General features: G+C 37.6%; 1 protein-coding gene across 6 annotated transcripts in view; it reads right to left on the bottom strand.

The window, feature by feature from the left end:
* PTPRK (protein tyrosine phosphatase receptor type K) overlaps positions 1-26,794 on the bottom strand; it is a gene marked incomplete at its 5' end in the record, with an annotated part of 380,851 nt that overhangs the window by 346,373 nt on the left and 7,684 nt on the right. For 3 of the 6 annotated variants that reach the window (XM_083857318.1, XM_083857319.1, XM_083857320.1), the window contains one exon: positions 5,492-5,545. The exons of 2 other annotated variants lie outside the window; for them this stretch is intronic. In XM_083857318.1, coding sequence (XP_083713444.1) covers positions 5,492-5,540 — 49 coding nt within the window. Of the gene's footprint in view, positions 1-5,304; positions 5,398-5,491; positions 5,546-26,794 lie in introns of those variants that run through there. One more of the 6 variants, XM_083857321.1, reaches the window with a different exon arrangement.

Raw genomic sequence — 26,794 nt, 5'->3', positions numbered from 1 at the left:
TACATTTCTGACCTATATCTTTTGTAGTTAGAGGGAGAGAAATATATCTACACACTCAGGCAATTGCCACAGGTGCTTCAATTCTATTGGAACATGTTCTGCTAATTTTAAAGGGTTCAGTTATACTATGTTGGAGGAAGAAATCTGATCCTAAGCTCATTTAAAATGTTCTAAGCACTATCTCTAAAAATAGGGGAAAGTTAAACATAGCTAGAAGCATATTGCATAAAACAAATATATCATTATATTATACCAGTGTTATGAATAACTGGTGGGAAATGCTTTACTCTCTGTTAGCATCCTTAGTCAGTGGGATCAGCTGTATGCAGTGCAAGAAAAGCAAGGGGAAAGAGATATAAGAAGGAAAAAAGGCAAGGAAAAAAGAAATCAGCAAGCTAACTGCTATGTTAGCCGCCAGCTATTAATAGAATAGCCATTAGGAATAGCTTAATGGTTAGCTACTCTTCAGCTATGCCTTGATTAACATAATTAAATAAAATTCAGAGAGAACAATTAAGAACCTCAATCCTGTTTGAAGATGTCTTGAACATAAAACTTTGTTTTAAAACTGAAAGTGAATTTTTTTGCAGGTGTCCTCCTCCTTCACTTTTTTCTACATGAAGAATATCCACTGCTTCATCACAACTAGAATGCTTTGCAAATCTGCACACAGTGATTAATTCTACATATTATCTTAATGAATAGAGACCAACCTGGGGGAGGGGCTGAGTGAAGGGCAAAGGTAAACATGAAGGGAAAAAGGGGGACTTTACTAAATGAAGGTACCGAGGCAATGTCATTTCTTATCTTAACATCTACATATCTGAAGATGCTTAAGATGTACAGTCTACAGTGATGAAGACAACTCTTGTGGTGTTTCAATTCATAAAGGTTTCAGGGGGGATTGTTTTGTTCTGAAGATGAAAAAAAAAAAATCTGTTCAGAGATACAACTTAAATCAGCAATTTAAAGCTCAGCCTTAATCTGTAGATAAAAAAGGCTGCAGTACGTTCCAATGTATTTACAAAAATATTTGACTGATGCATTCAGGGTAGAAAAGTACATGACAAGTTATAAAAACTAGTATTCAAATACAGAATAAGGTATTTATCAGGACAAAAATCTTCCCAGCTTAAATGAACTTTTTAGAGAGTACCTGAAAACTGAGCACCTAAGATTCTAACATTAGCACACCATAACATTATAAATTACTATTTGGTCAAATCATTAAGTTTTCTATTCATTCCCATTTCACTTGCATTTTAAAAGATGGTTAAAAGCTGCAAGTGAAAGGTCTGCTCTCAAATGCAAAAGTAACTGGTATGTCTGAACTGTCTAATAAGTCTTTCAATTCCAGGGTGCATACAACTTATTGCACACCTCTATATTTACATATACTTAAAACTGACAAAAAATCATCTCCTGTATATCACAAATAAATGTTTCCTACTCTACAGTATGTTTTGCTGTACTGTGTAGTATATGACTTTTTCTTCATTTTCTGGGAAAAAAAAACAGTTATTCCTCTTTTCCATTAGTTTGTAGACAGGAAGGTATCTCCTATGCATTACACTGTCAACTACACATGATTCTTGGTCTAAGATACTGTCAGCTCACTGTGTTTTAAATTTAAGTTAATCACTTGCCCTTTTCAAAGGGTAGTAACATTAACATTAATCTCTTGATATTTCCGTGGTCTGAGACATAGCAGATCACAGAAAAAAGTTTTCAACTATTTCATTCTATTGCTTCCAATATCAGGTGACAAAAACAAATATTACTGACAATCCCTAAAGACTGTCTTTGGAACACGTCCAGCAGCTCTGGGATTAAGTTTTAAAAAACTTTACTTAGTTTCCTAGTACAATCAAATAGTTTATATAACAGGCCAAAGTACAAATAACAGAAGGTCAAATTTATGTTGCTTGGCTACTAAGCACTATTTTTTTTATATCTTCACAGCGACTAGCAGAAGAATTTCAAGAATTCCATCTTATGCTGAGGCATGCTACCAGCCAACATTGAAATGGGCCTTGTATTTCCATCTGTTTACATGTTCTGCTACATGCAACAAGAGTCTGAAAGAAATTCTTGTAAGAAATTCTTATCTGAAGGTGGCTACCATTTCCCTCTTAATTCCATTGATTTTTTTTCTCCTTTGAAGAAAACCAACTAGACAGCACACTTCACCAATGCAGACACAGTCCTAACCACAGAAGAATGCAACACAACCAGCCACAGAATAGAGTAATTCTGCATTATAAACTTCAATGTACACACTTTTGGATATATTTGGCAAGCAAAACAGTAGGTAACCCTAAAATGAAAGCCAACTCTAGATAGTCACGGCTTTAATTTTGTAGCTAGGTTGAAAATATTTTCTCAAAAGAAACAAACTACTTTTTTGCACTGAAAGAGTAGTTGAAGTGACAGATAACTGCACACCCAGCCACCAAATACACAAAGGGTAACTCTTGTAGGACTGCACTGCACCAGCCTGCTCTGGGCTCTCCTCAGAGGTGTCAAGTTATCACTACTCTGAATAGACACTATGACCAATTCCTGTTTCTCATTGTTGCTGCACAGCTGAACTCCAACAAGATCTGTAGCCATATTTCACTTCAATATGTAACTGAATTATGACTCCTTTGGGACTTCAAGCATCACAGGAAAAGAGTACAGCTACTGTAAACTTAAAATTCCAGGAGATTGGACACAGGTCTACAAGTGTTCCACAACTGGTTTCAGGTATAACTTTGGCCCAAATAACTTATGTGTCATCAAAATTAGTGCAACCTATTTTCGGCAGACTTGAAGATAGCACTGGTGACTGCAAGTGGACTAGCAGCACAGCAAATGCTGCTGCGAAATCTCCCTGCAGGGGTTAAAAGTCTTTCAGTTTTCCCCTCCTTGAAGTTAGTCACTTTGTTGTTAAGCCTTTGAAACACACAGATATGAGAGGCTACTAACTACATACTGTCCCCCAGGTTTATGGGGTAAAAACTTTCTTATATTGAGGCATAAGACTGAGACTCATATGAGAGAGTGATAATGAGAAGAGACTCCAGCAACACAGTTTACAGGAATTAAAACAGTGGGACATATCATAAAACCGTAAAAAAAAAAAAAAAAAAAAAAAAATGTTATTCATATCATGCCAAACACAAAGATAACCTGAATTGTTGCTTCTCTCCTATCCCCATATTATCAAAGCACTTCTAAGGGTATTCCAAATCTGAATAAATGAAAAAATGGCAAATATTTTGCTCCTTGCACTTTATGGAGTATATCTCCAGTACAATGCAACCCAGCTCTCTATCAGTCCACAGCCAATAGACATCAAAGTCCCAGAAATACATGTGAATATAGTGAAAATTACTAAAGTAGGCCATCTTTGGTTTAATACTTTTTCTTCACTCTGACTCCAGAAGGACTGTTAATGTGTGACCTCCCCCTCTTAAAGGGTAGTGCAGCACTGCCCTTCACTGCACAGTTCGACCTCTTCATTTGTCTTTGAAAGCACTCTGTATAAGGAGCTGCTCTTCATGGTAACTACCTCCTTTGATTAGCTGCTGTGAAAGCCTCTATCAATAGCATATCTTTTTATCTCATATCTTCTGACATACTTTGAAAATCATATTACAGTGGACTCTACCCTCAAGGTCTGAGTTTAAGCTGCACCCTCCTCATTAACTATATCATAATTGCTGTCAGCCCAAACCTGTTTTTCTCCAGAGCACCACTAGACAATGCTGACGAGGTATTTGTGGACTGAAACATCCTGGCAGGCTCCCTCCAACACTGTAATGCTTTAGAGGTATTATTGCACAGACCTGATTAGTTCAAAACACTGCACGAGTCTGTGTAGTGTCTCCCTGCAGGCACATCAGAGGTCAAAAACACAGTCCTTCAAAGTCCAGGCTTGCCCTGATTAGCATGCAGCTCTGTGTCTCAATACCACACATTTGTTCTGTTTATACCCTACGACCTCTTGTATGCACTGGGTGAAATCCTCTCCTGATATAACCCTTGAAAAAGACAGTAAGTACCAGCATCCAGAGGGAAAAAAAAAAAAAGTTTCAGAAGTTGCTCATTTCAATAACTACAGCTGGTATGGAAACCAGTCAATGTCTACAGCACATTTATACACACGTACACACTTCCACACCTTGAATTTTTTGAAAATTTTCCATCTTATTTCAACAGCAAACTCTTCCTTTTTGTTAGCAGCCACTGATAACAGCTCTCAGTTCAAAATTTGTTACTAGTAAGACTTCTCTATGGGGCAGCATGCGTGCCATGGACTTTGCTTCTACTCTGAAAGTTTCATGCAGAAGAGGAGGAGACTCTCTGACCCACAGAATTCTTTCCAGTAACTTAAAAGCATGACTCCCATTTTTAGCAACTTCACTAAGTCTCTTAAAAATTTACAACTAGAGCCACAGTTAGTATTCAGTTTTTTTCACTTTTATTAAAGCTAATTTTAATTTCCCCAATTGCAATTTGGCATACCTGTAAAGAAAGCTTGTTTTCTTCTTTATAAACATGTTGCAAATGTCCCTTATCAATTGCCAAATTAAATTCCAATTTAAATTAACTTAACTTAATAACATCTCTCACAATATTCTTCAAAGCTTTGCCACTAGGCATTTGTTCCTCAGAGTTACATACTGTGCTATCCCAAGATACATGCAAACAACTACAAGGTTTCCTCCTCCTGTTGTCTCTTAGCTTATTGCTATTTTTGGTATGGATTTCAAAAGGACAGTAACTACTTCAAAGTAGCTGATGGTCCTTGTGAAATTTTCCGCAAGATTCATATTTAGAAACTGCTAGAAACTTGGAAGTTTGAAAACTACAGTTAAAAAAATAATGTTAGCTGTTAGATGATATTCATGCTTTCTGAAACAAGTTTAATGCAGGGAGGATAAGCCACTAAAAATCTAAGGAGATTTTTTCATCCTAAATAGTGACTGCAGCTCAAAATGTCTATGCAATATTCCCACTGCCTCCCTGAGCTTCCTTTTCTCCTTCCGACAAAGCAGATTCTACACAAGCAAGTCACTTGAAAAGACATACAAGAGATAAACGTGTTCACAAAGAGGCCTGTCAGTCTTGCTGTACCATAAAAATACAAGAAGTATTAATTACCACAATTTTGGGATGATAACTCACTCTTCCCTACAGTGTGGAAAACAAACAAGAGAAATAACAGTCAAGAAAAAGAAACTACAAATAAATTAACTTTAATAATAAATTAACTTTTACAATACTTAGTACACTCCAGCTTCTATTCCTTCCTACCTCATGTTTCCTCTTGACAGAGGTGGCAGGTAGTAATATAAATGTAGTAGCACTTCTGTTCTAAAATTCAAAGTGGTTGCAAGTTTACTAAGTGGAATATAAAATTAATTATCAAACTGCAACATCAGAACTGTTGTACAAAATTGGACATAAATCTGTGCATGGAATTGTTAATCCTGAAACATACTTTCAAAAATATTAAACACTGAAAACGAACCTAAGTCCCTTCCTCTCATAAGGAAGTTTCTCGCTGTATTTTGCAAGTCAGAAAATGCACAAATTCAACTGCAGCGGGGCATTCCACAGCTGTGGGTACAAAGGACACGCAGTGAGTGTTAAGCATTAAACCAACACAAACAGCAAATTGATTTTCCAGGAGAGCCTTTCAGAGCATTTCAGAACTTCAAAATGGAGAGAAGGGAGCAGAAAAGGGAAACTATGAAAACTGAACTGTGTTCAGTTCTTCTGTGGAAAGCAATTCAATACTAGATATAGATGACAGAAAACATAAGACATCACAAATATTAAATAATAACAGGTTATGCTAATTATAACTTTGAATAGGAAACTATTTTCAAATTCCTAGGAGTCAAACAGAAAATGTCTCAACATATACAGTCAACACTTCTATTCAAGTTAGCACTGAAGATACTGTTTGTTTATACCATTTCTTGAATAGATTGTAAAATACTGAATCATACAATTGGATATGTAAAAATGCCCTAAAAATTAGTGTAGATGGCCTTATAGAGTCAAGATAATTGGGATCCCTTTGCAGTTCACCTACTAAAGGCTGAGGAGGTCAGCTCCAGCCTCCCTCACATTTTGGAGGTGTAGGGGAACATGCCTAAATCACTGCCCTTGCAAGGGCTGTGGGCATCCTGTCTTCAGAAAACAGCAGCCCTACTCCACCAATGTCTCCTTCCCTGCACTCATCTCTAGGCTGACAACAAACTCCAAACCCAGCAGGACACAGTGGTGTTCTCTGTTACCAGGCACACACACGTCTGATGTGCCAACCAAAGGATCCCAACCTGCACCACTGTGCAGTGGCCTTTCCCCAGCAGGCTGTGGGCTTGGGAAAGACAGAGTGTATGAGAACTAGTACTCATATGGCACAAGTTAGTTGCACAGGCTTCTAAATTGGTCAAATAAAATTTACATTTTCATGACAGCATGAAGACAGAAGTGGGAGGAGAGGAGCTACTTCACTGCTACGATTGCTCATTCAAACTCCCAACTGTTTCAGCTTTCCAATAAAGCTAATGGGCTTTCCTTAACTTTTAACATTTCTCCAGTTTCACACCTCCAACTCACGAATTTCTACAAACCTGTGGGAAAGGAGGATGCCTGGTTAAACAAGATCCAAGCCATTTCAATTTTTCAAGACGAGGAATAGATGAGGACAGATGAGGCATTTAGGAGAGGAAAAGTTCACACAGCATCAAACAAGCCAGTCACTGTTTGTCTACGCTGTCCCCTGGGCTTGGAGGAATATATTTATTAACGTGTAGATGCACACATTGCTGTGATACCGCTCTTCTCCCTAGTTTGTGCTGGTAAAATCTCACATTTAAAAATAATAATAATAAAAAAATAAAATAAATAAATAAATATTAAAAAAAAAAAAAAAAAGCCAACCAAACAGAAAACCTGTGGTTACAGGCAGTGTTGTCAATGCAGACCCTCGGAGGGGCGGAGGGTCGGACCCCTGTGCGGGCACCGCGCTCCGGCCGCGGCTCCAGCGTGTTCTCTACCGCCACCTGCCGGCCCCGCCGGCCCGCACAGCCCGCCGCGCCTCCCCGGGATGCTCGGGAAGCCGGGAGAAGGGGGACTGTGAGAGGTGGGCTCCAGAGAAAACTAAACCAAACCAACAAAAATACCCAAACAAACTACAAAAAACAAGCTCGAAAAAAAATATGGGAAATGAGAGCTTTTTATTTTTCCTTTTTTTTTTTTTTTTTTAAAGCTTCTTTTGCTTCCACCATCCAAAAGAGGAAAGAAATCGTGGATCAAGGCATAAGGAGAAACCAAAAAACTGAGGAGACACAAAGAGTGTGACAAGCTCAAGCCAAATGAGCTTCCAACAGCAGCTTCCCCCAGATCATATTAGTTTTTAGTGAAATGGAAAAAAACAAAGCAGCATTGTCTGTGTCAAAAAATAAACCATCAGGTACCTACAAAATGCCTGCTGAGCAAGCCTGAGAGCCTGCAAGCTGAGGAGAGGTCACCAGGATATTTATCCATCCACTATCTCTTCTTGTCACCTGCCTTCCTGAAGGCCTCCCCTAGAGAACAGGGTCTTCATGGGTTGCAGTATCACAAGGAGATACCACACACTCCAACACCTACAGCTTTCAGTCAGATTCCTGCCTATGTGAGCTCTTCCAGCAGAAAGTTTAGACCCCACTGCAGCAGGCAAAGCCTCCCCATCCATCAATCAGATAGGTCCGAGCTAGTTAGGAAAATACAATCTGGTAACACCAAAAATCCCTCCATGTCCACAATTAAATGGCTTGAGAAGAAAAGGACACTTTTGTGCAAGGTAGGGAGAAGCAAAGCACCCATCTCAAGTCTTTTCTTAAAGTTTCTTTCTTAAAGTTTCTTCTCCGCTGATTTTTCATTTTGCTTCCTGGTTACTGACAAAATAGATTTGCTTCTGCAAATAAGTTGGACCTAGCTTTAAAGAAAATTGCTGTACATATGAAGCTTGAAATTCCGAGAGAAATTAAAGTTCAGTCAAAAAAAAAAACCACATGAAAATATGTTTGTATCAGAAAAATTATGTTCTTGGGTTTTGTGCATTTCTTGTGGTTGTACCTACCTGTACCTAAGACTACCATCCTAGACTCTATCTCAACAACAAAAAAAGAGATAGTACTCACATGTGCAATGCCTGCAAAAATCACACTACTTAAACATCTGGCAAAACATATTGATTTTGTGGTTAAACGTCAGGTTAATGTTGCATTTAAAATTACTGCACATATAATTACACAGAATTTTTTTCTTTGTAAAAAAAATTAACCACAATTCTCATGACAAAAAAAAAAAAAAAAAAAAAAAAAAAGGAAACAGAACCCAAAAGAAAACAAACAAAATAAGCCACCCACACACAACTTCTGTAATTTACAAATGTGGCTTACAAGCATCTGAAATTGATGCTTTCCTCTATCTCAAACATAGGCTACTTATAGAAGCAGACCTTGTAACAACATCACATGTAAAATAAAATGTGTCCAACTTTGTTTGTTAGAACAATTTACATGCACTTGCGTGACACCACGCTATGAGCAACTCAACTCTACATTCCTGTCCAAACAAATCTAATCTCTTCCTTAGAACAAGCGCTCCAGAGCCTTCAAGTTGATTTTACCCAAGAGTATTCCTGGGCTATCTTTGGAATGCTTGTGAGCTGGGGGGAGGGGTGAGGGACCAGGAGGGAGTGGAAGAAACACTAGCAAGTAATAAGCAAATACAGATGGAAATTAAACCTTACTTTGTGTGTTGACCAAAAAAAAATTATGCCATTCCCTATAAATCACTGCTTGGCTAACACTGACCTCTGCTAAAATGTTTACAATGTTAATGCTGTCCTGTAAATTCAATCTCTATGAAAAATGGCACTTTCGCCTCCTCTCCTAATTTATGTTATTCCATTCATATGTGCTTGCACTTTGGATAATAAATTACATGCTCACAGCCTGCTCTATGTGCAGCTTTCCTGTTTCCCATAAAAATTGCTACTTAAAATAGGCAGGTTTTCCTACTAAGCTTTGATTACAAATACCTTTAAAATCTGAGAATAAAATAAGGAATTTTACCTCAACTCAGATGCAGATTTTACATTTTTTTCCTGCTCATCCTTTTATCTCCTTGATTTGAGCTACTGCTCCACAGCGTCTCTTGTGTTTCAGTTCATAAGCTTTTTAGAGAAGGGAAATTAGACACTTTTTTGTGTAGGAAATGCCATTCAAACTTAAAGCTCTACAGAAACAATAAAAGCATGCACACAAACTCCCTCACAAATTGCTTTGTTAGAAATAGGTGAAGTTTAAACAAGTTCCAGGTTTAAATCTGTGCCAAAACTTAGTAGTTTCATAGTTCAGGTTCTCTCTTTACTTTGACCACTGCTCACAGCAGAAGTCCTCAGACTTTGTACTAGTGCTCAGAAGTTGTGAAACTTGGTAACTTCCAAACTTTACTCTGCTACCTGCAAGAACAAAAGCCAAACGGAAGAGTGAAAGGACACAGAAAAATCAAGAGGAACATATAAAAGCAAGATCTCAAAGGGTTTCTTCCACAGATAAAGTGTAGCAGTCAGTGAAGAGGAAGATTACTTCTTCCCTGCTCCCAGTTAGAGGTTTACCCACTGCAGACCCAAAAGAAAGAACAACTGCCTTCAGTGAAGCATAGTACCAGCCCATTCATCAGAATTAGGTATTTTGAAGTGACTACTTTTCAAAAAAAGATAAACGGCCATTACCCTAAATTTCAAAAGTTTGAAACCACAGCTTGTAAGCACTTAGAATTTTTTAGATGTTTTCTATTACCTCCAAGAGATATATTGTATTTGCAACATGAAAGATTGCAAAATGCATTTCTCTGCATTATTCTCAACATTATTTCTCTTCTTCTCTCATGCATTCTGCTACTCATTTGCAGACATTGTCTGAGACGAAGTATTAAATGCCACAAACCTTCTTTAAAAAACAGGCAAGTTATTGCATCAAATTTCATAGCTTTCATAAAGCATTCAGCTATTTTATTGATGGCAATGGGAACATTATAAGTAATTTAAATAAATCCTACTGGTCTCGTCCTCCTTCCATGACTTTAACAAAGGGATCAACATAGAATTAATGACCAACAAAATTAATTAAACAGGAAGAGTGAGAAAATGGAGGCATCTATTCTGATGTGTCTCAGAAGCATTAAAATAATGCCTTACTTAACACTAGCAGACAATATTGTAAAACCTGTCTCTTAAAAGATCTAGAACCAACTTTAACCTTCCAAACAAATTCCAGATGAGGACAGTCTCAAATTGTAACTCTAAAAGGAATTCTGTAGCAAAGTTATTAGTTAAGAATGCCATAAGTAAAAAGCATGCTACTATATCTACCCAGACACTACCCTCACCTTCTTCATAGACCCTTTACATCCACTGCCAAAGAGCAGAAATCCCATTTCTTTAGGAGTCTGGCTGGTAGAACAGTTAATGCTTCATTTAACACTGAGCTAACTAACTCTGAGTTAGTCTCCAGAGCATATTATAAGACTAAACAAGAACAAAAAAGTTGTCTTTGAATAATTATGGGCAAAACCGTCTTTATCACTACCACATTTAACATAAATGAATTTTGATACTTAACAAAATGAACTTTGGTATTTAACAAGAAAATTGAAAATATATGAATATTGCCAATATTGATTAGGTTGTCACAAACTCAACAAACACCTCTCAGATACATCACAGTGGTCTCTGTCCCTCCCATAAAGAGAGTCAAAATCCAGACTGTACTGACAGCTACAGCCACCTCTCTAAGGTAGGTTTGTCTCTTCCCAGAGAACCCTTTATTTCCCAAACTGGGCATGAATGACAATCATGAGAATAAGTCAACAGCACAGATTCTAATTCACCTGTACAAGAGAGAACAATAATACAAATCTTTTTGTTCTTTCTCCTAGATATATGAAACCCTACACAAACAAAACCAGAAAAAGCAAGAAGTTTCAAATCTGTATGTTCAAATCCAGTTTCCCTGTTCACAATGTGATCACCATGATGTTTCAATACAGGGATTCTGTCCTACATGCTGCTGAACTACAAAATCTGATTCAAAGTTTAGCCACAGGAGAACAAAATGCTAAAAATTCAGGTGATTAAGCCAGGAAAAGATTTTTTTAAAAAGCAGTGTTTTCTAAGAGCAGTCTGTTGAAAACCAAATGTTTGTGTATTTATGTCCTCAAGATCAGTACTGAATATGACATGAGTTTTCTATCTAATTTTCTACAAAGCAATCTTTTAAGACCACAGCAGGCCCTGGTAAGATTTTTTTTTAATAATAAATAAATAAATAGAATCACTAACAACAAAAAACCTTCAGCTCTAGTAAATGCAAATATGGTAACACATTAATGGTAATACCAGTGCTGGTAACAGAGAATGGCTGTACAGAGCAAGCCTTGATGATGTATTCCTGTTAATCAGACTATCAAAATTAATTATTTTTACTTGTCCTCTACAGAGACCTTTAAAACCCCTGAATGTCACAGATAAAAATCCTAGACACAGTCACAATTTCTGTACTGTCCAGTTAATAAACACTGGGGTTTAGTTCCATAATACTATCCCTCCTCGATTGCCTCAAGAAAGATATATATCTGTGCAAAGCATTGCAGTTACAATCTGGTTTGTACCAAATGGCACATGGAACTCATAAAATAAAAGTGTGATTAGAAGCAGCAGACTTCACCTGCATGCAACATTGCCAAGATCAAGAAATCAGAAAATAGAGCCCTGAAACCACAGTCTGAAGAATAAATCTGCAATGTTTATAATTTACATCTTTAACGCCACCTAATAATACTACACGTGCAATTACAGTGAAAAGATATAATTAGGATGATTCATCTAGAAGAGGTAGCACTTTCAGTCTTTTATGAAAAAGAATTTATTAAGCTACAATGCTAAACAACAGATTTGCAACAAAAATACTATCTGGCTTCAAATTTATGAATCATTACAGAAACTTTCAGACAGGACTAATGTCATCCAGAAGGATCGCAAAGTTACCTTGAATTTAAAAAAAATGAAATCATTTCACTTCGACTCTTTCATTATCCTGTCCTTTTCAAGCCTTTCAGCACAAAATTAGTAATATCATTAACAGTCTGCTTCCCTATTTGCCTAACCCTAAAGGAGGACTACTTAGGAAAAAAAATCCAATAGGAAAAATGTTTCCAGCATGCTGGCACACTAATTCTAGCATGCTCATGCTTATAAAAGGTTTCCACATGTTATCCAAGAAAAGTTACAAACAGACTGACACAAAATAATTGGTAAAAGGAGAAGCGTACATCTAAGTTCAGTTAGGAATGTCGATTTGATTACTAATTCTGACCTTTTACCACTTGAAATCACAGGACAAAAATTGTGTCACAACCACAAGCATGCAAAACCCTTTAAAGCAACACTGTAACCTTTTTGAGCAGATGAAAACAGATATTAATAAAGTGTCAAAGAGGCCACAGGAGACTTAACACAGGAGGCATGAGGAGGTTTACATAGAGGAGGCTTACAGAGAACACTGGCATTTGATTTGGTTAAACCAGCATATGGCTGAATATGACAGTGCACAATTTATTGGTTTTCTTCTAGGACTGCTGGCAGCAAGCATTGCACAGTGTTTCAGAATGAAATAAAGTACATGCTTCCCCCAGAAGTGGATAGAGAATTCTGAAGAATTTTCAACCTTTTAGCTTGGAATTGTAAAGAACCCAGGAAAAATTGTAGCTGGAACTGTAGAGAACCCAGGAAAATGGAGTGGGCACTTCATCCTTTCTAACCAAATGCAAGCAGTCAACTCAAGCTAAAGCACAACACAGAGCCTTAACTCTGAAGCTACCCAGACAAGTCTGATGGGGAAAAAAATTGAAAGGGCTGCCAGTAATCAGGAAAACAGATGAAGGGAAAACCTAGGGGCATGATTTAATATTCATCACCCTTACCTAGCGGCACACCAACTATGGCCTCCACCCTTTGTGCCTGTACTCATGCTCACCCGAGCCACAAAGCCAAGGACCTGGAGCTCTCTCAGGTCAGGAATCAGCCCTGCACTCCCAGAACAGCCGCCAGCCCTGCTGCCTCACTGGCAACAGCATCGCCCCCGGCCCTCTCTTCCACCCGAGCAGCACCGCAAGGAATGGCTTCTTGCTGGATTATCAGGCTAGACTGGCAAACCAGGAACAGGCAGGCTCATGCCAAGGAAAGAGGAAGAGAGAGACACCAAGAGCTATTCAGGTCAGCTGCCAAGGAACCTACTCCTAACCTTATCTCAAGGAAAACCAGAAAAGAAAAACTGCTGGCCATGTTAACTCAGATGCATTCACATTTTTGAGTTATTTAGACAACAGTCAAAATCTACTCAAGCTTGAGTAGAAGTTAAAAAAACCCTTACTTCTCCATTCTATTTGTAGAATTGAAGTAGGATTGAAGACACAATTACCATAACCACGTACTTTCCAGAGCACTAAACCTGTATGTAAAGTTCAGCCCAAAGTCCCATGACAGCCTAAAGCTACCATGAGTAATACTACCTTCCACAGCTCACAAGTCAAGCTTCAGCCATTCTGCCAGTGTCTTCACAAGGAAGTTGGTTACCACCCTTGGAGGTGGCTGAGCAAAAAGGTCACAGAAATACTAAAGACAGGCAAAAGCACAAATCCCTGGTGCCAGGGCAGTCTCATACTGGTTGAAGTTTCTGTTTCAGAGGAACTCCGAGATCCTCAAGATCACTCAGAGATCCTCCACTTGCCCCCAGATGCTGGAAAACTTCAGGCAGGCTGAAAGGAACTCTCCAACAAATCCCCAAAATGCACGGTAAAATCAGCTCCAAATTATACATTAGGCCAGACAAATCTATAGCCCCAGGATGGAATCAGGCTTGCATTTGATAATCTTAGAAAAATGCAGAAACACACCACCTGAATAAATCAATTTTGACTTGCCAGCATGAAAAGTAATCACTTCAGTTGACTCATGGTTTCTCTCTTGGTTTCCCTTCTGTTTGCATTAGCGAAAGCAACTCGAATGAGTACTCAATAATTAGAAGACAAAACAGAGTGGGGGTAATAATAATAAAGTAATATGCAGAAAAGTAAAAAATTACATAGGGATGTGTACATGCACCTTATTGACAACTTTTAAAATATTCCTTGTCTCATGTAAAAAGTGGAGAGTGAATCATTTTTAATTCACAAATTTGCTACAGGCAGTTATAGTTTCAGAGAAAACAGGTATAACAATTTTGCAGCATTGCTTCGGTAATGCTTGAAAGATTTCTTGTTTAATTAAGATATTCCTAGAAACGCGGAAGGAGAAATAAAATACCAATCTTCCTGAATGCAAGCAGATTTTTATTATTATTTTTTTTCTTCTAACAATGCCAAATGCTCTATCAAATTTCCTCTCTCTCTACATTAGAAGCTAGCCTGAAAACAAAAACATTTACACTTCTCATTTCTTTCCATCCTTGTTCAAGCTAAGAAGTATGTAATATCCATAACACACATGGCTCCACAGTGAACTGTGACTTCAACATGCTCACTTGACAATGAAGACAGCCTCAAGGTCCGTATTTGTAGGAATAAAGCAGATCATACTAATCTGGCTGTAGGAATTTCAAGACTGGTATCATATTGCAAGTGATATTACGGCTACCCACTTGAACGTAATTTCTCCTCAGGTTTTTCTTTCTACTTGAACTGCCAGCAGTGTTAACTCATTCAAGCAGCACACATTACCACTACAGAATCCTAGGAAAGCTCAAGATCTACGAAGAACGACCTCCAACACATGAAACCAAATGGAATTTAAATTTAATTGGTTTTGACATCATTCTAAACAGACCAGTCTTCAGCTAGCAATTTGGAAGCCTACACACTATGTTTGAAATTGTTTTACAAATGCAGTTTTGAAAGCTTAGAAGTTTTTCTTTATTCAAAATAGCAAGCTAAAGATGGGATAGATTTTTCTTCTGAATGAGAAGTTTTAACTGGAAACCACAAAGTTTATGCTAATCACTTTGGGTAGTCCTGAACTAGTCTCTGAATGGGGTTGCTTAACTTCCCTAAGCACAGTCAGTTTAAAATGAATAATCAAGAAAAACCCTTTAGAGTTGAATCATTTTTTCAGAAATTCTAGGAAACTAGACATTTCAAGGATGTTCAATCAGATGTAACACTACAGTATTTAAGAATGGGATTTAAAGGTCTAGGCAAATAAGTAGTATTTTAACATTTTTTCATACTTCTTTTGAATCACAAAGAGTGGGGAAAAATACAGAATAATAATAATAAAAAACACTATAACAGTCATTCTACTAAACACAATTTCTCATTTTGGTGTTTCAATTGTTTGTTGGTTTCTCATTCTTTCCTCATTTTCATTAATAATGTGAGGTTTCTTATTTTAAAAAGTATCTAAGTCATCATTATTCCTGAATTTTGGAATGGCAAGGAGTGATCATCAATTATGTACTGTGCAAGAAAAAAAACAAAACATATCTGGGTCAACAGTATTATCATTTCAATGGAAATGTTACTAGCAACCAATGGGTGGAGAGGGTTTTCCTCCCATCTAAAGCAACTTAAGCTCCTGATCTTTCTCAAAGCAGAACTTTAAAGCAAATATTTTATGATTATCTGCATATTTGCCTTCAGCATCTATTTTCATGACAACGGGTTGCTAGTCTTCTAGTTTTCCAGAGTGTGCATCAAACTCTTCATCAAAATGAAAATACAGCATGCAAAGGAGGAACAGAAAGCGACAAAGCAGAACAGTACACAATAATACACACATGAGATAGAAGTGGAATTAAAATCCTACAATCACAGCTGTATCAATGGTTAGTGTTATGTAACCCTGAACTGAATGCACTTTAAATGAGGGACTGTTCCTTTAAATATAGTAAATGTGATATTAACTCAATTGACACTGAGTGATCTTTACATGTAGCATGCATCCCATAACAGAAGGCACCTTGTCCACAGAAATGGCTGAAGAATTCTGTGCTAGCTAAGTGAAAGAGAACTCAATTCACTCTTTTAATTTTGCAGTTAAGCACTAGGAAACACAATAGCCAATCAAAATTTCTTATTTGGTTAGTAGTATTTTACACTGAACCTACAGAAAATTACTACAAAATTTTGAATTAATCTTCTAGAAAACAAAAGCATCTATACTTCTGGAATGAAAGATTGCTTCCATTTCAATTTCTAAATTCAAAAAAAAAGGCATCACTCAATTTATCTTATGTTAAAAAAAAATACTAACAGGTAACTACTTTTCCCAAATACCAAAGAGTCTGAATATATTAGTTCAAAAAGTTTTGACAATATGAATAAAGCTTGTTTCACAAATACTAATATACATCACATCAAACACATCACCCACAAAGGTGTTATTCTGTGCATTGTTTGAGTTTGAGGGTTTGGGAGAGAGGGCATGTTTTCCTTGGTAAGCAACAGCTTGTTTCTTGGTTTTTTAACCATGGGAAGGTTGCCTGTAACAACTTCAGAGCACACAGCTTCAAGTAGACTTAAACTAATCCCTTTCAGAATCCCGGCACAGCGCGCCCGCTGCTCTCACTCCCGCTGGACTGGTTACAGCAGCTGAAGGAGTCAAGTGCCCCTTTGCTAAGCAGCAGCACAGCCCCCTTGGCAGAACTACGGCCATCCACTGTGGTCACAAAGGACATAACACACTTCCCTCTCCATGATCTGCATGTTGGTTTCAAGCTCTGACCTGGATTATTGAAGCAGACAGTCCTGGATAACAATTCCTTAAATTGCCTGAAAACAGATCACTTGGGGGCCTTAGCTATCTGAACTATTTCTGGGGCTAAAGCCAAGCTTTCTCGAAGAAAGTGCTACACAAACAGTAAATCAGTCTTGCCGACAGACCTTATTGCCATACCTTTAGTTAAGTGACTGCTGTTTGTTGGGACACCCCTTCATACACATCTCCTTATTGATAACTTTAAAAATAGCCTTGTACTAAAAGATACGCAGTCTACACAGCTCAACTTGAATAAGCACAACATATCATCTGAGTACATGCTTCTTCTCAAGTAAATTCATTCGAGAACCTGAAAAATGTACCTCCCTGATACACTGAGGAAAAAGGTTTAACAGGGCCTTCAGAGACTTCCCAAAAGAGAAGGATAAAACAGTGGCTCAACATTAAAAAACAGAGATTTGATATTTATCCTCAGCAGAGCAAAGAAGAGCTGAATCATATACCTTATTTTAATCATGACAAAAGACTGTTAATATACCATAGGATGACACATTGGAACAATGAAATTTATCTCTAAATTCATTTTACTTTGAAAAACTCATGTAGCCTCTTTTTCCAGAATTATTCTACTTTAATCCAATTTACCGTAATCCATTCCTAAGGTGAATTATACTAAACTGAATTTTAATACGACATTTTAATAATGAATGAAAGCAACCCACACAGAATTTTAACATGATTTAACTAAACTGTTTTAAATTAATTTTTAATTTGAATTGATTTAACATGACCTTATTGTCACATATGGACACATCACCTTCACACATGCTATGAGAAATGGTCTGACAACAGAGAGAAATGTATCTGGAAACATTTCTGTGACCGGCAGAAACCTTCACATGAGGTGTCCTCTGTTGGAAAGGGAGATTTTCATTTCACTACCTCCTTTAAAAAGCCAAGGGTTAATCAGGCTTGAAGGGTTTTACCTCAGCAAGCATTGAATACAACTGTAAGATGCTTCTTTTGTGGATCAATGGAAATCACATGGAAGAACTTCCAGACACCCTCTTACTAGGAGCTATACCTTCCAAGTAACAGTAACAAGAAGTTAAACTCCAAACCCTTGCTGTCTGTATGCTTGACTTGCGGGGTGAATCAAGTAAATGAGTTTGCATGAAGAAGCATAAATCTTACCCAACTCACAGAGTTACAGGTTGGGGGGGGCGGGGGCGGGGGGGGAGTAAAAAAAAGCAAGGAAGTCCATGTGTTTCTGCAAATCCATTCCTGGGTTATTTGTGAATGTATCATTTCACAAAAAAAAAAAGGCCAGTCTGACTGATCAGAGAAGGAGCAAAGGTTATGAAAATGTCTCTCTGGAGCAGAGACCGACCAGCCATTCTGCCAGGATGGAGCACTCTCAACCTGCATCAACCTGTTCCCACACCCCATGAAATTGCAGGCTACACTTCCACTAGAATCAAAGAAGTGGTGCTTGTAAGACACCTCTGGAGGCCATCTAGGCCAAATACCCCCTTCAAAGTAGAATTATCACTAAGACTATAACATCAGTACAGCTTTGTCTAGCTGAGGACTGAAAGCCTTAGTGGACAGGGGTTGCCCTGGGCAGTCTGTTCTGCTCCACCATCCTCCTACACATGAACAAAGTTCTATAGTATTCAAGATAAGCCTCCCAAGCTGCAATTTGCATCTACTGCCCCTTGCTGTATTATTTGCTGCTATCAAAGAGATCGTCTCTGTCATCTTCATAGCCACCCTTCAAATTCTTGCAAGCTTCTGTTAAGATTATCCCCTTACTCTTCTTCAACTTGAGACTAAACAAGCCCAGCTCCCTTCAGGTGCCCCTTGGAGATCACACCATCTAGGTCACACCATCCAGGTCCCAACCTCAGGAACTTCCCAAGAGGCTTCAGCTTCTCCACATTCTTCATGACCTGGAAGAAGGCAAGAGCCACAATTCCCAACAAAATCCTCTAGACATCCCTCACCAGCACTCAGTAGTGGGGGACAGCAGCTTGCCACAATCTGCTGGCTACAATCCTCTCAGTGCAGTGTGGTATGCCATTCAGTTCACTCAGAAAAACAACAACAACAACAAAAAAGTAAAAGCCCCATAGAAATAAACAAACAAATATTAATTTAAAAAAAACCAAACCACATGCATGCCCAGCCAGTTACCAACCACAAAACCCTTTCTTGCAGGGCATCACCCAGCCACTATCCAGCCTGCACCCACAGGTATTCCTGCTGCCAAGACTGGCCCATGCACTGATGTTCTTGGTCCAGATGCCCTTCACAAGTCCATTCACAATTAAATCATCAGTCCAAAACTATTCTGGCTTGCAGAAATGTCCCATGTGTCCTGATCACCACACCAAGACTCACTTTGTAAATTATGCCATTTCAACAACAGACAGCCCCCAACAAAACCAGGAGCACTGTTCATCCTCTGTTGAAAAACTGGCATTGAAAATGGAATGACAGCAATAAGTGGTGGTGTAGGTATAGTTACTAGAATATGAATTACAATTATGCTTTTCTTTTGAGTAGCTAGTGAAACACACATCTTTGATAGCTGACATTCACACGACTTCTAGCCAAAGCAAACCTATACCTCTGAAAGATGTGATGCTAAAAACTGGGAATGCAGGGGAAGATTTGAAAGTTTTTGTTCATCATCAGATATACCCAGTGTGCAACCAAATATATCTCATCTGGACTTTTATTTTGAGATGACTAGTTTTATAGACTTACACTTCCCTGACTACTTCTGTGAAAACAGTCACTATGAGAATGGCCCCCCCGTCCACCCCCCCCCCCCCCCCAAAAAAAAAAAAAGGGGCAACTGAAGTGTTAAATACTGTATGTAACTGAACTCTTAAACTTAAAAAAAACCCCAAACATATTCCACCATTTTTTAACAGATAAACTATGAAAAGTTTGCACTTCCCTCCTTCTGAAGGGCAATCTCATCTCTGAAACTCCATGTTTTTGGGAGCTGTGGCACTAACAGAGGTAGGAAAAAAACCTGTCTCATGTGTCAATAATTACATCAATCTCCCATTACTTAATCAGAAATCTGATCTGCTTATTAGTTATCATGTAAGGAAGAAGATTAAATATGAGAAGAGTGAATGTGCCACAATATGCTTTGCAACATTAATAAAACATTCAATAGTAGTTTTGTTGCTAAGTCTGCTAAAGTAAAATGTTCAAATGGCCTTGGAAGAATCTATTTGACAACAGAGCATAAGTCTCTGATAGAAAGTCAAGGCAACTTCCTATGCAACTCCTATAAGATTATCTGCTTGATATGGAGAATGCATGTTTATCTTCTTTGCAAATCACATTTTCCTTAATCTTTGTGGTATTCATCTCCATGGGGGTGGACACCTCCAGGAAGGTGCAATGTTTCATCTCCTGGTTCTGGTCAATTCCTGTTTTAATCTCATTTCCAGGTCACACTCTTCACACTTAGTGAGATATTAAACTCTATAGGGGCAGCTAGCCTTAACAGGCAGTTTCCCCGCTTATGGCAAATTCTTATCTTAACTCTAATTTCCTATGATTTATATTCCATTTTCAAATTTAATATATTCTACTTCATTTTTATCAACAAGTCTTCTCTCTTCCTCCCCTACCTCTTTTCAGAGATTTTCACAGGAAAAACCACCAGTTTGGTCCCTTTTTACTAACCTTTTCCCTCAAAATCATTGTAGATATTACTGTTATTGCCAGGTTGAGATCTTATTGGTGTCATTACCAATAGGTGTTATTGCTACTTGCAAACACACTGACAATGCTTGCCTTATTAAGGACTAGTTCTCTCAGTGGAGTACAGTTTTGTTCAGCCTTGCTTAATATAAAATTTCACTTACCTGTTGCAGGGTGGGATAACCCCACACCTAGGTAACAAACTAGGATATATATTAGAACGTAAGAAATCAAAAGTATAATACATTATTGTACACTCTCCTATTGACAGTGAAGTCTCTGTCCTAAATGGGGGGTTGTAGTACAATAGAAATCACAGGAACATCATGAGGCTAAAGTACTTCAGGCTTCTCAAATATTAGTATCATAATGGGCAACACAATCCCAGAGAGGAAAACAGAACCTGAGATCTTTAGCCTGCGTGATATCTACCTCAAACATTTTGAGACCAATCTTTGCTGTTCCTACCAAAAATAAGGCATTGTTTGAATACAGTATTTAATTTCACTATCTAAACATGCTTTCAGTTTTCCTTGCCAGGTTAGCTTCTTAGCCTCAGAAACACTCATCACTAAATTAACACATCATCATCTTCATCTCTTATTTGTTCAGCACTTGAAAAACCTACTAGCCAAACAGTTAAAACCACAACAGAGAGGCATGTTTATGAAAAGGGCAAGAGACATGATTTCAAAAATATTGCTACTTTTTCAGAGCATGTTCCTCTTCAATTTTTTGTCCCACTGATTTTTATATACTCTCTAGCAGAGAGTCTGTCTAGTGTCCTTTATTTTTCTTTTTTTTTCCCTTTTTTTTTTAATAAGCTGTATCTATCTGTGTTGGGAATTTAGTTCAAAAGAGAAGGGAAATAAATGCCTTGATTGCCTCATTTAACATTAATTTGCTTTTCAGCACAGTTCTTGTAGATGTGAACTTCACCACCACAGTCGGAGATGAGCACACCAGAAGTTCCACATCTGAAATGCTCCAACAATTCTCAGGGAAGCTTGATTCAAAGTTAGTAGACTATGAGCCATGAGATCCTTAGGAACCCAAGACACCAGAAAAAATGAACCTACAGGAGAAGACTACAAAATCTGAGGTAACCCTGCCTGGCTATACCACGTGCAATAGTTCCAAGTGTCTCACTCTCTCTAATGCTTCAATTCAGCGACCAGCATCTGTTGCACTAAATTGCTTGTCAATGCAGACACAGCCATAGCCTGTCCAAGACACAGCAAAACAGAATTGCCCTGACAGGTACTAGTGTCGCAGATAAAACTGGCAAGATCCTTCTAATTTCTTGCTGTAGCAGCTCATAAGATTCCAAGAGCAAAATACAGTGCAGCTAAGTGTGCAGACAACTTTACTCAAACATAACCTTACTTTGCCTTTGGAAATGACTTTTTTACTTTTTCTGTTCACAGACATTCAAGGTAAAAGCTTGAATTATAAAAGAATTACTTCCTAGTTATCCAAGCCTTTCATTCCAAAGGTTTTGGAAAGCAAACTGAAATACACTTCGGAACATTTATCCAAGCTTTGACACCATTTAATTTTACCATGCATTTGCATTTTCATACTTGGTCTTTATTGCTCTCTGTCTGTTAAGCTGCTATCTTCTGCAATCCATTAGCCAGTTTTCAAACACTGATTACAGTCCCCCATTAAGAATATCTTCTTTGCCCATGCATTTTATCTCCTGCTATTATAACATTTCGTCATGCCAGAATCTGTAAATTGTGTCTGAGAACAAACTAGTCTGTGTCTTAGGTAAACTGATCAATCATACATGAAAGAAACCAAAAATACTCCAGGGACCTAGATGCATTTATATATTTTAGCATGTATAAACACATTCATCAAACAGCCACTGGGTCCATTTATGAGCTATACATCAATTACTGAACGTTTACATAGAAGATACAATCATTGGTAGTTTATCTTTTATACTGCTAAAGGCAAATCCTCTTAATTACAACTTATTTAGAGAGAAGTTTTTAATATGTGCAACTCTAATGTTCTTAATGTTGTTACACTTTCTCTACTTTTTCCCTTGACACATTACAGAAATTCTAAGGTTCAATCCCACTCTTTTTCTAAATTGTGCTCTGAACTGCCAAAGTATAAGGAAATAGCAACTTATCTGGGCCTAAACATAGCCAAAGTAATCTTTTTTATAAGAAGGACCCATTTTGCTTAAATACTGAGACCATATCCTGCCTGCCCTTTCTTAATTCTTACCCAAAGAAATGCAAATTTAATCAGATGCTTAATTACTGTAGTTGAGATATAGTAAATAAGCAGATAAGAGAGAATGTAAAAGAAGGACAGGAAGAATACTGTGATAAACAATATACAGTCATCTTGGATGCAGAATGTCTCAAAAAAGGATTAAGAAATAAAAAAGAAACCAGTTTTACCTGGATTCCTTTTTGGCAGGGCCTTTTTAATATAGTAAACAGGAACTTAGAGGTACTGTGAGTTTACAAAAACCCACACCAATAAGACAAAAGCTAAGCAGACACATGGAAGAAACTGAAGAATTATCAAGAAGGTCACCAAAATCCCTTGCCTACCCATAACTCAAGTCTTAACGAAGACAGTATTCGTCCCACAGGCAGTTAGGCTGGTTTGTTTCTCTGACCTCTTTCACCTGGCAAAACACTTGACATACAGCATGAACAGAGCTATTTAGAATTTTACATATTACTGCCCACAAACCTGTCAGTGTAACAAGATGATGATAAAAGATGAGTGATTCCTAAAGTACCAAAAGCTGAAGAGCAGCAACAAGGATGGGCTTATGTTCCTTTCATTCTCAGTCCACATTTTGTGTCTTACAGAGAAAAAAAGATACCCTCCTTGTTCATGGCACAGTACTGAAGAAACTCATCAACTTCAAGATTTCTATAATGGATTCACAGATCCCTTTTACCACTTCTTAATTTTACACTTTCTTCTTCAAATCTATTTTGTTTATGCAGCTGAAATGCTGCCACCATCACAGGACTCAATCTTCAACCACAAGATAGTAACTGATGTGGAAGAACATGTAAGAGGGCTTGGGATCTTTATGGTTTAAGAACTTATTTATTACAAAATCGTGATCCCAGTACTTAATTTTGTCCTGCAACAAATATGAGAGCAGTTGCTTTTCCTTTAAGGACGAAAGACTAGTGCACTTAAGCCTCCCCTATGCTTCAAAAATCAAAGTAAGATTATGTTGTTTTCCCCTTTTTTAAAGTATCATTCCAGGCAAGAAATTCTCCAAAAGTACTTTCCACTACAGCTTTGTTGCAAGCACTACACAAGCTGTGCCCAGGAAAGAGCACTTGGTAAGAACTTAACAAACTGTCTATTAGGTGATCAACATCAGTACTGCTGTGCACTTCAAAAGTGAATAAAATCGTTATTTTATTAGGGAAATAAATAAACATTTACCAACTTCATTCACTTGTTCCTGTGTCCTCTGGGGACTGCCTCATACACAAAGTTAGTAAATTTGAGCATTTTCTTTGGCTTTTGCTTCCACTTGCTAATGCTGAAGGTTTTTTAGGTTTAGGTTCACAATGCAAATGCTTCACATCCAAGTGCAGTGGGAGTTTTTTGTTGGTTTTTAATCACATATTCACTTCAGCTAAAAGATAATTTTTCTAATTCTTTCACCTTCTTCATAGAATAAGACTGGCCCATTAATTACTTAAGGTGGTTTTTTACTTAATAGCTGCTTAAAAAGATGGATGGCTAAAATTATTTCCCAGAAACTCAAATTATCTAGTGCTTGTTTTCATTCCCATTTCCATGCTTAAGCAAACAGAGAGAGATGTTTATGCTTAACATCTGGATACTATCACTATGCAAGCAAAGCAATCCAACAGATTATTCCAGTATTCCTAGGGTCTGCAAATGTCATTATTAATCACAAATGCTACTCTTTCAGGTTCACAGCCTCGTCATACAGCCCATAAAGCTCATACCAAGGATTTTAAAATACACGGTTTCTGTCAACCTGAAAGTAATGTGCAGACTCCCCTCTTCTGAATACTCATAAAGAACATCTGTGTATTCTCTCTAAACGAGAACATAATCTTACCCTTCCAAAATGCTGGTCATTTAACTCAACTCCTTTTTCAACATTTGACAGAAACACCAATAAATCACCAAAATGATTAAGCATTTGGAGTATAAACCAAAAAAATACAGATAAGTGAGCCAGAGGGAAAAACCACCACCCCCAAAATGCTGTTTAGTATCTCCATTTCAGTGCCTTTAAAACAACCTGTAAACTGAGACTGGTAGTTAACTGCTGCTGTGCAGACAACAGGATACATAAACTGGCCAGGAACTGGCTCATCCCTGGAAAGAACTGCAGACCTGGAAGCACTTCATGCCTTTGACATGACTCAGAAGGAGCTGTTAACCTGCCCTACAGTACTTAACCAAATCAGCACACAGGTATTTCAAATGAAAGCAAAAAGAAGGGGAAAAAGAAAGGGAGGGAGAAAAAAACTACAGGGAATAACACACCACCTAGGAATGTAACACTTTCCCACTTATGTAAGAAGAATCAAAGCATTAAAGGATTAAACTAACTTTATCAAAGAAAAAAGTCAACCACGGTGGCTAATAATAGTATATAAAGTAAGTACTAACAGAAGTGGTTAAAAAAATTAAAAGTTAAAACCCAATTTGATTAACATCTTCTCACTTCCAGGTTTCAGCCGCCTCAGTCAGAAATAAAACTCCACCTTTAAATCTTTACACGCTGTGACATTACACCCATCTATTTAGCCTATGTCTACCAGGAAAATTATAATCCCTTTCATTACCAAGCTTCGTTTCAACTGATTCAGAAATCCAAATCATTAAACGCTAAGGGTTTTGCTCTCATCCGGAAAATATCTTTCCACCCTTACGTATCTACTTACATTCTTTTAAGTAAGTAGAGCAAGGACTTGAAGGATTTTGTTTGTGGTGAGGACTGTGAATAATTTGTCGTGCTATCTGAAAGGAAAGGTAACAAGAAAGGAAAGCCAATCCCGAAGAGATTTACAAATGCAAAAAACTTAATATAAATAGACCTTTTGCACTAAACAAGACCACACACACAAAGTATTCATATGCTGAAAAGCTGGCAAGCCTGTGGAATCAGCTTGCAATTTCTAGTATATTCAGAAATTGAGTCAGGACTGATAGCTGGTAAAAACTAACTGCAAAAAGAATATTTGTTTGGCTTTCTGAATTGACTAAGAAAAAGACTGAAAAGATAATTTTATTATACTTCCCCTGTGCAAGAGTGGAAAGCCTCTTTAACTGGAAATTTACTAGCTTGAAAAGTAAACATGCAATGCACCAAACGTTGTCACATCAACAAAGACAGATACAGCCAACCAGTTAAGCAAAGGAGCACACAAAAACTTAATGAAAAGTGATATTTATACTAAACTACTTATTTATACTGTTTATACCATTATTTAGACTTTTATATTTATACCATTCTGAGTATAGAATCTCATCTACCTTATCTTCCTTCACTTACAGCACAAAACTCTAACATCAAACTCTTAAAAAAAAAAAAAAAAAAAAAAAAAGGAAAAAGAGCCAAGGATATTAAAAAAGGGGTGGGAGGGGCTGTTACAAATGAGTGTTTAAGGTTTCTTAAAGATACACCGGACTGGGGCGGGGGGGGGGGGAGGTGGATGCACCACCACCGGGACAAGAGTGTGAGACACTGTGGGAAAATGACAATCCACTTTTTTCTTCAGGTATGGGGGAGGGATTATGGAACTGACCGTTTGGTAATTTCCAGACTGGACTGGGGTTTTGTTTATTGAACATTATTTTTAAGTCAACACCATTATCTTCTCTGGAAAACTTATGACAAATAGCACTGAAGTTAATGCAACAATGTTTTGGTATGTACTGTCTACTTAAAATTCATATGATACTCAGACTTGAGGATAGTAATTGGAGAGATACCTGGAAAAAGTATATTCTATAATTGTAAAAACACATTTCTTCTAAGGAATCAGAAGTTGAACAAAATATAAAACTGCCTTTGGTGTTTTTATGAGAAATCATTCCTTTCAAGTATTATAAATAGTGATGGCAGTCAGCACTGACAGCTTATCTGGTCATGAACTCAGTCACATTTCTTCAGCACTCTCATGGAGGACAAGTGCTTTCACATATACAAAGAACAGGCAAATAGGATGACACTGGGAGAACCAG

The sequence above is a fragment of the Zosterops lateralis genome (genome assembly GCF_965231275.1).
Source record: "Zosterops lateralis genome assembly, chromosome: 3".
Classification (NCBI taxonomy): domain Eukaryota; kingdom Metazoa; phylum Chordata; class Aves; order Passeriformes; family Zosteropidae; genus Zosterops; species Zosterops lateralis.
This window is presented reverse-complemented; position numbering and strand designations above follow the sequence as displayed.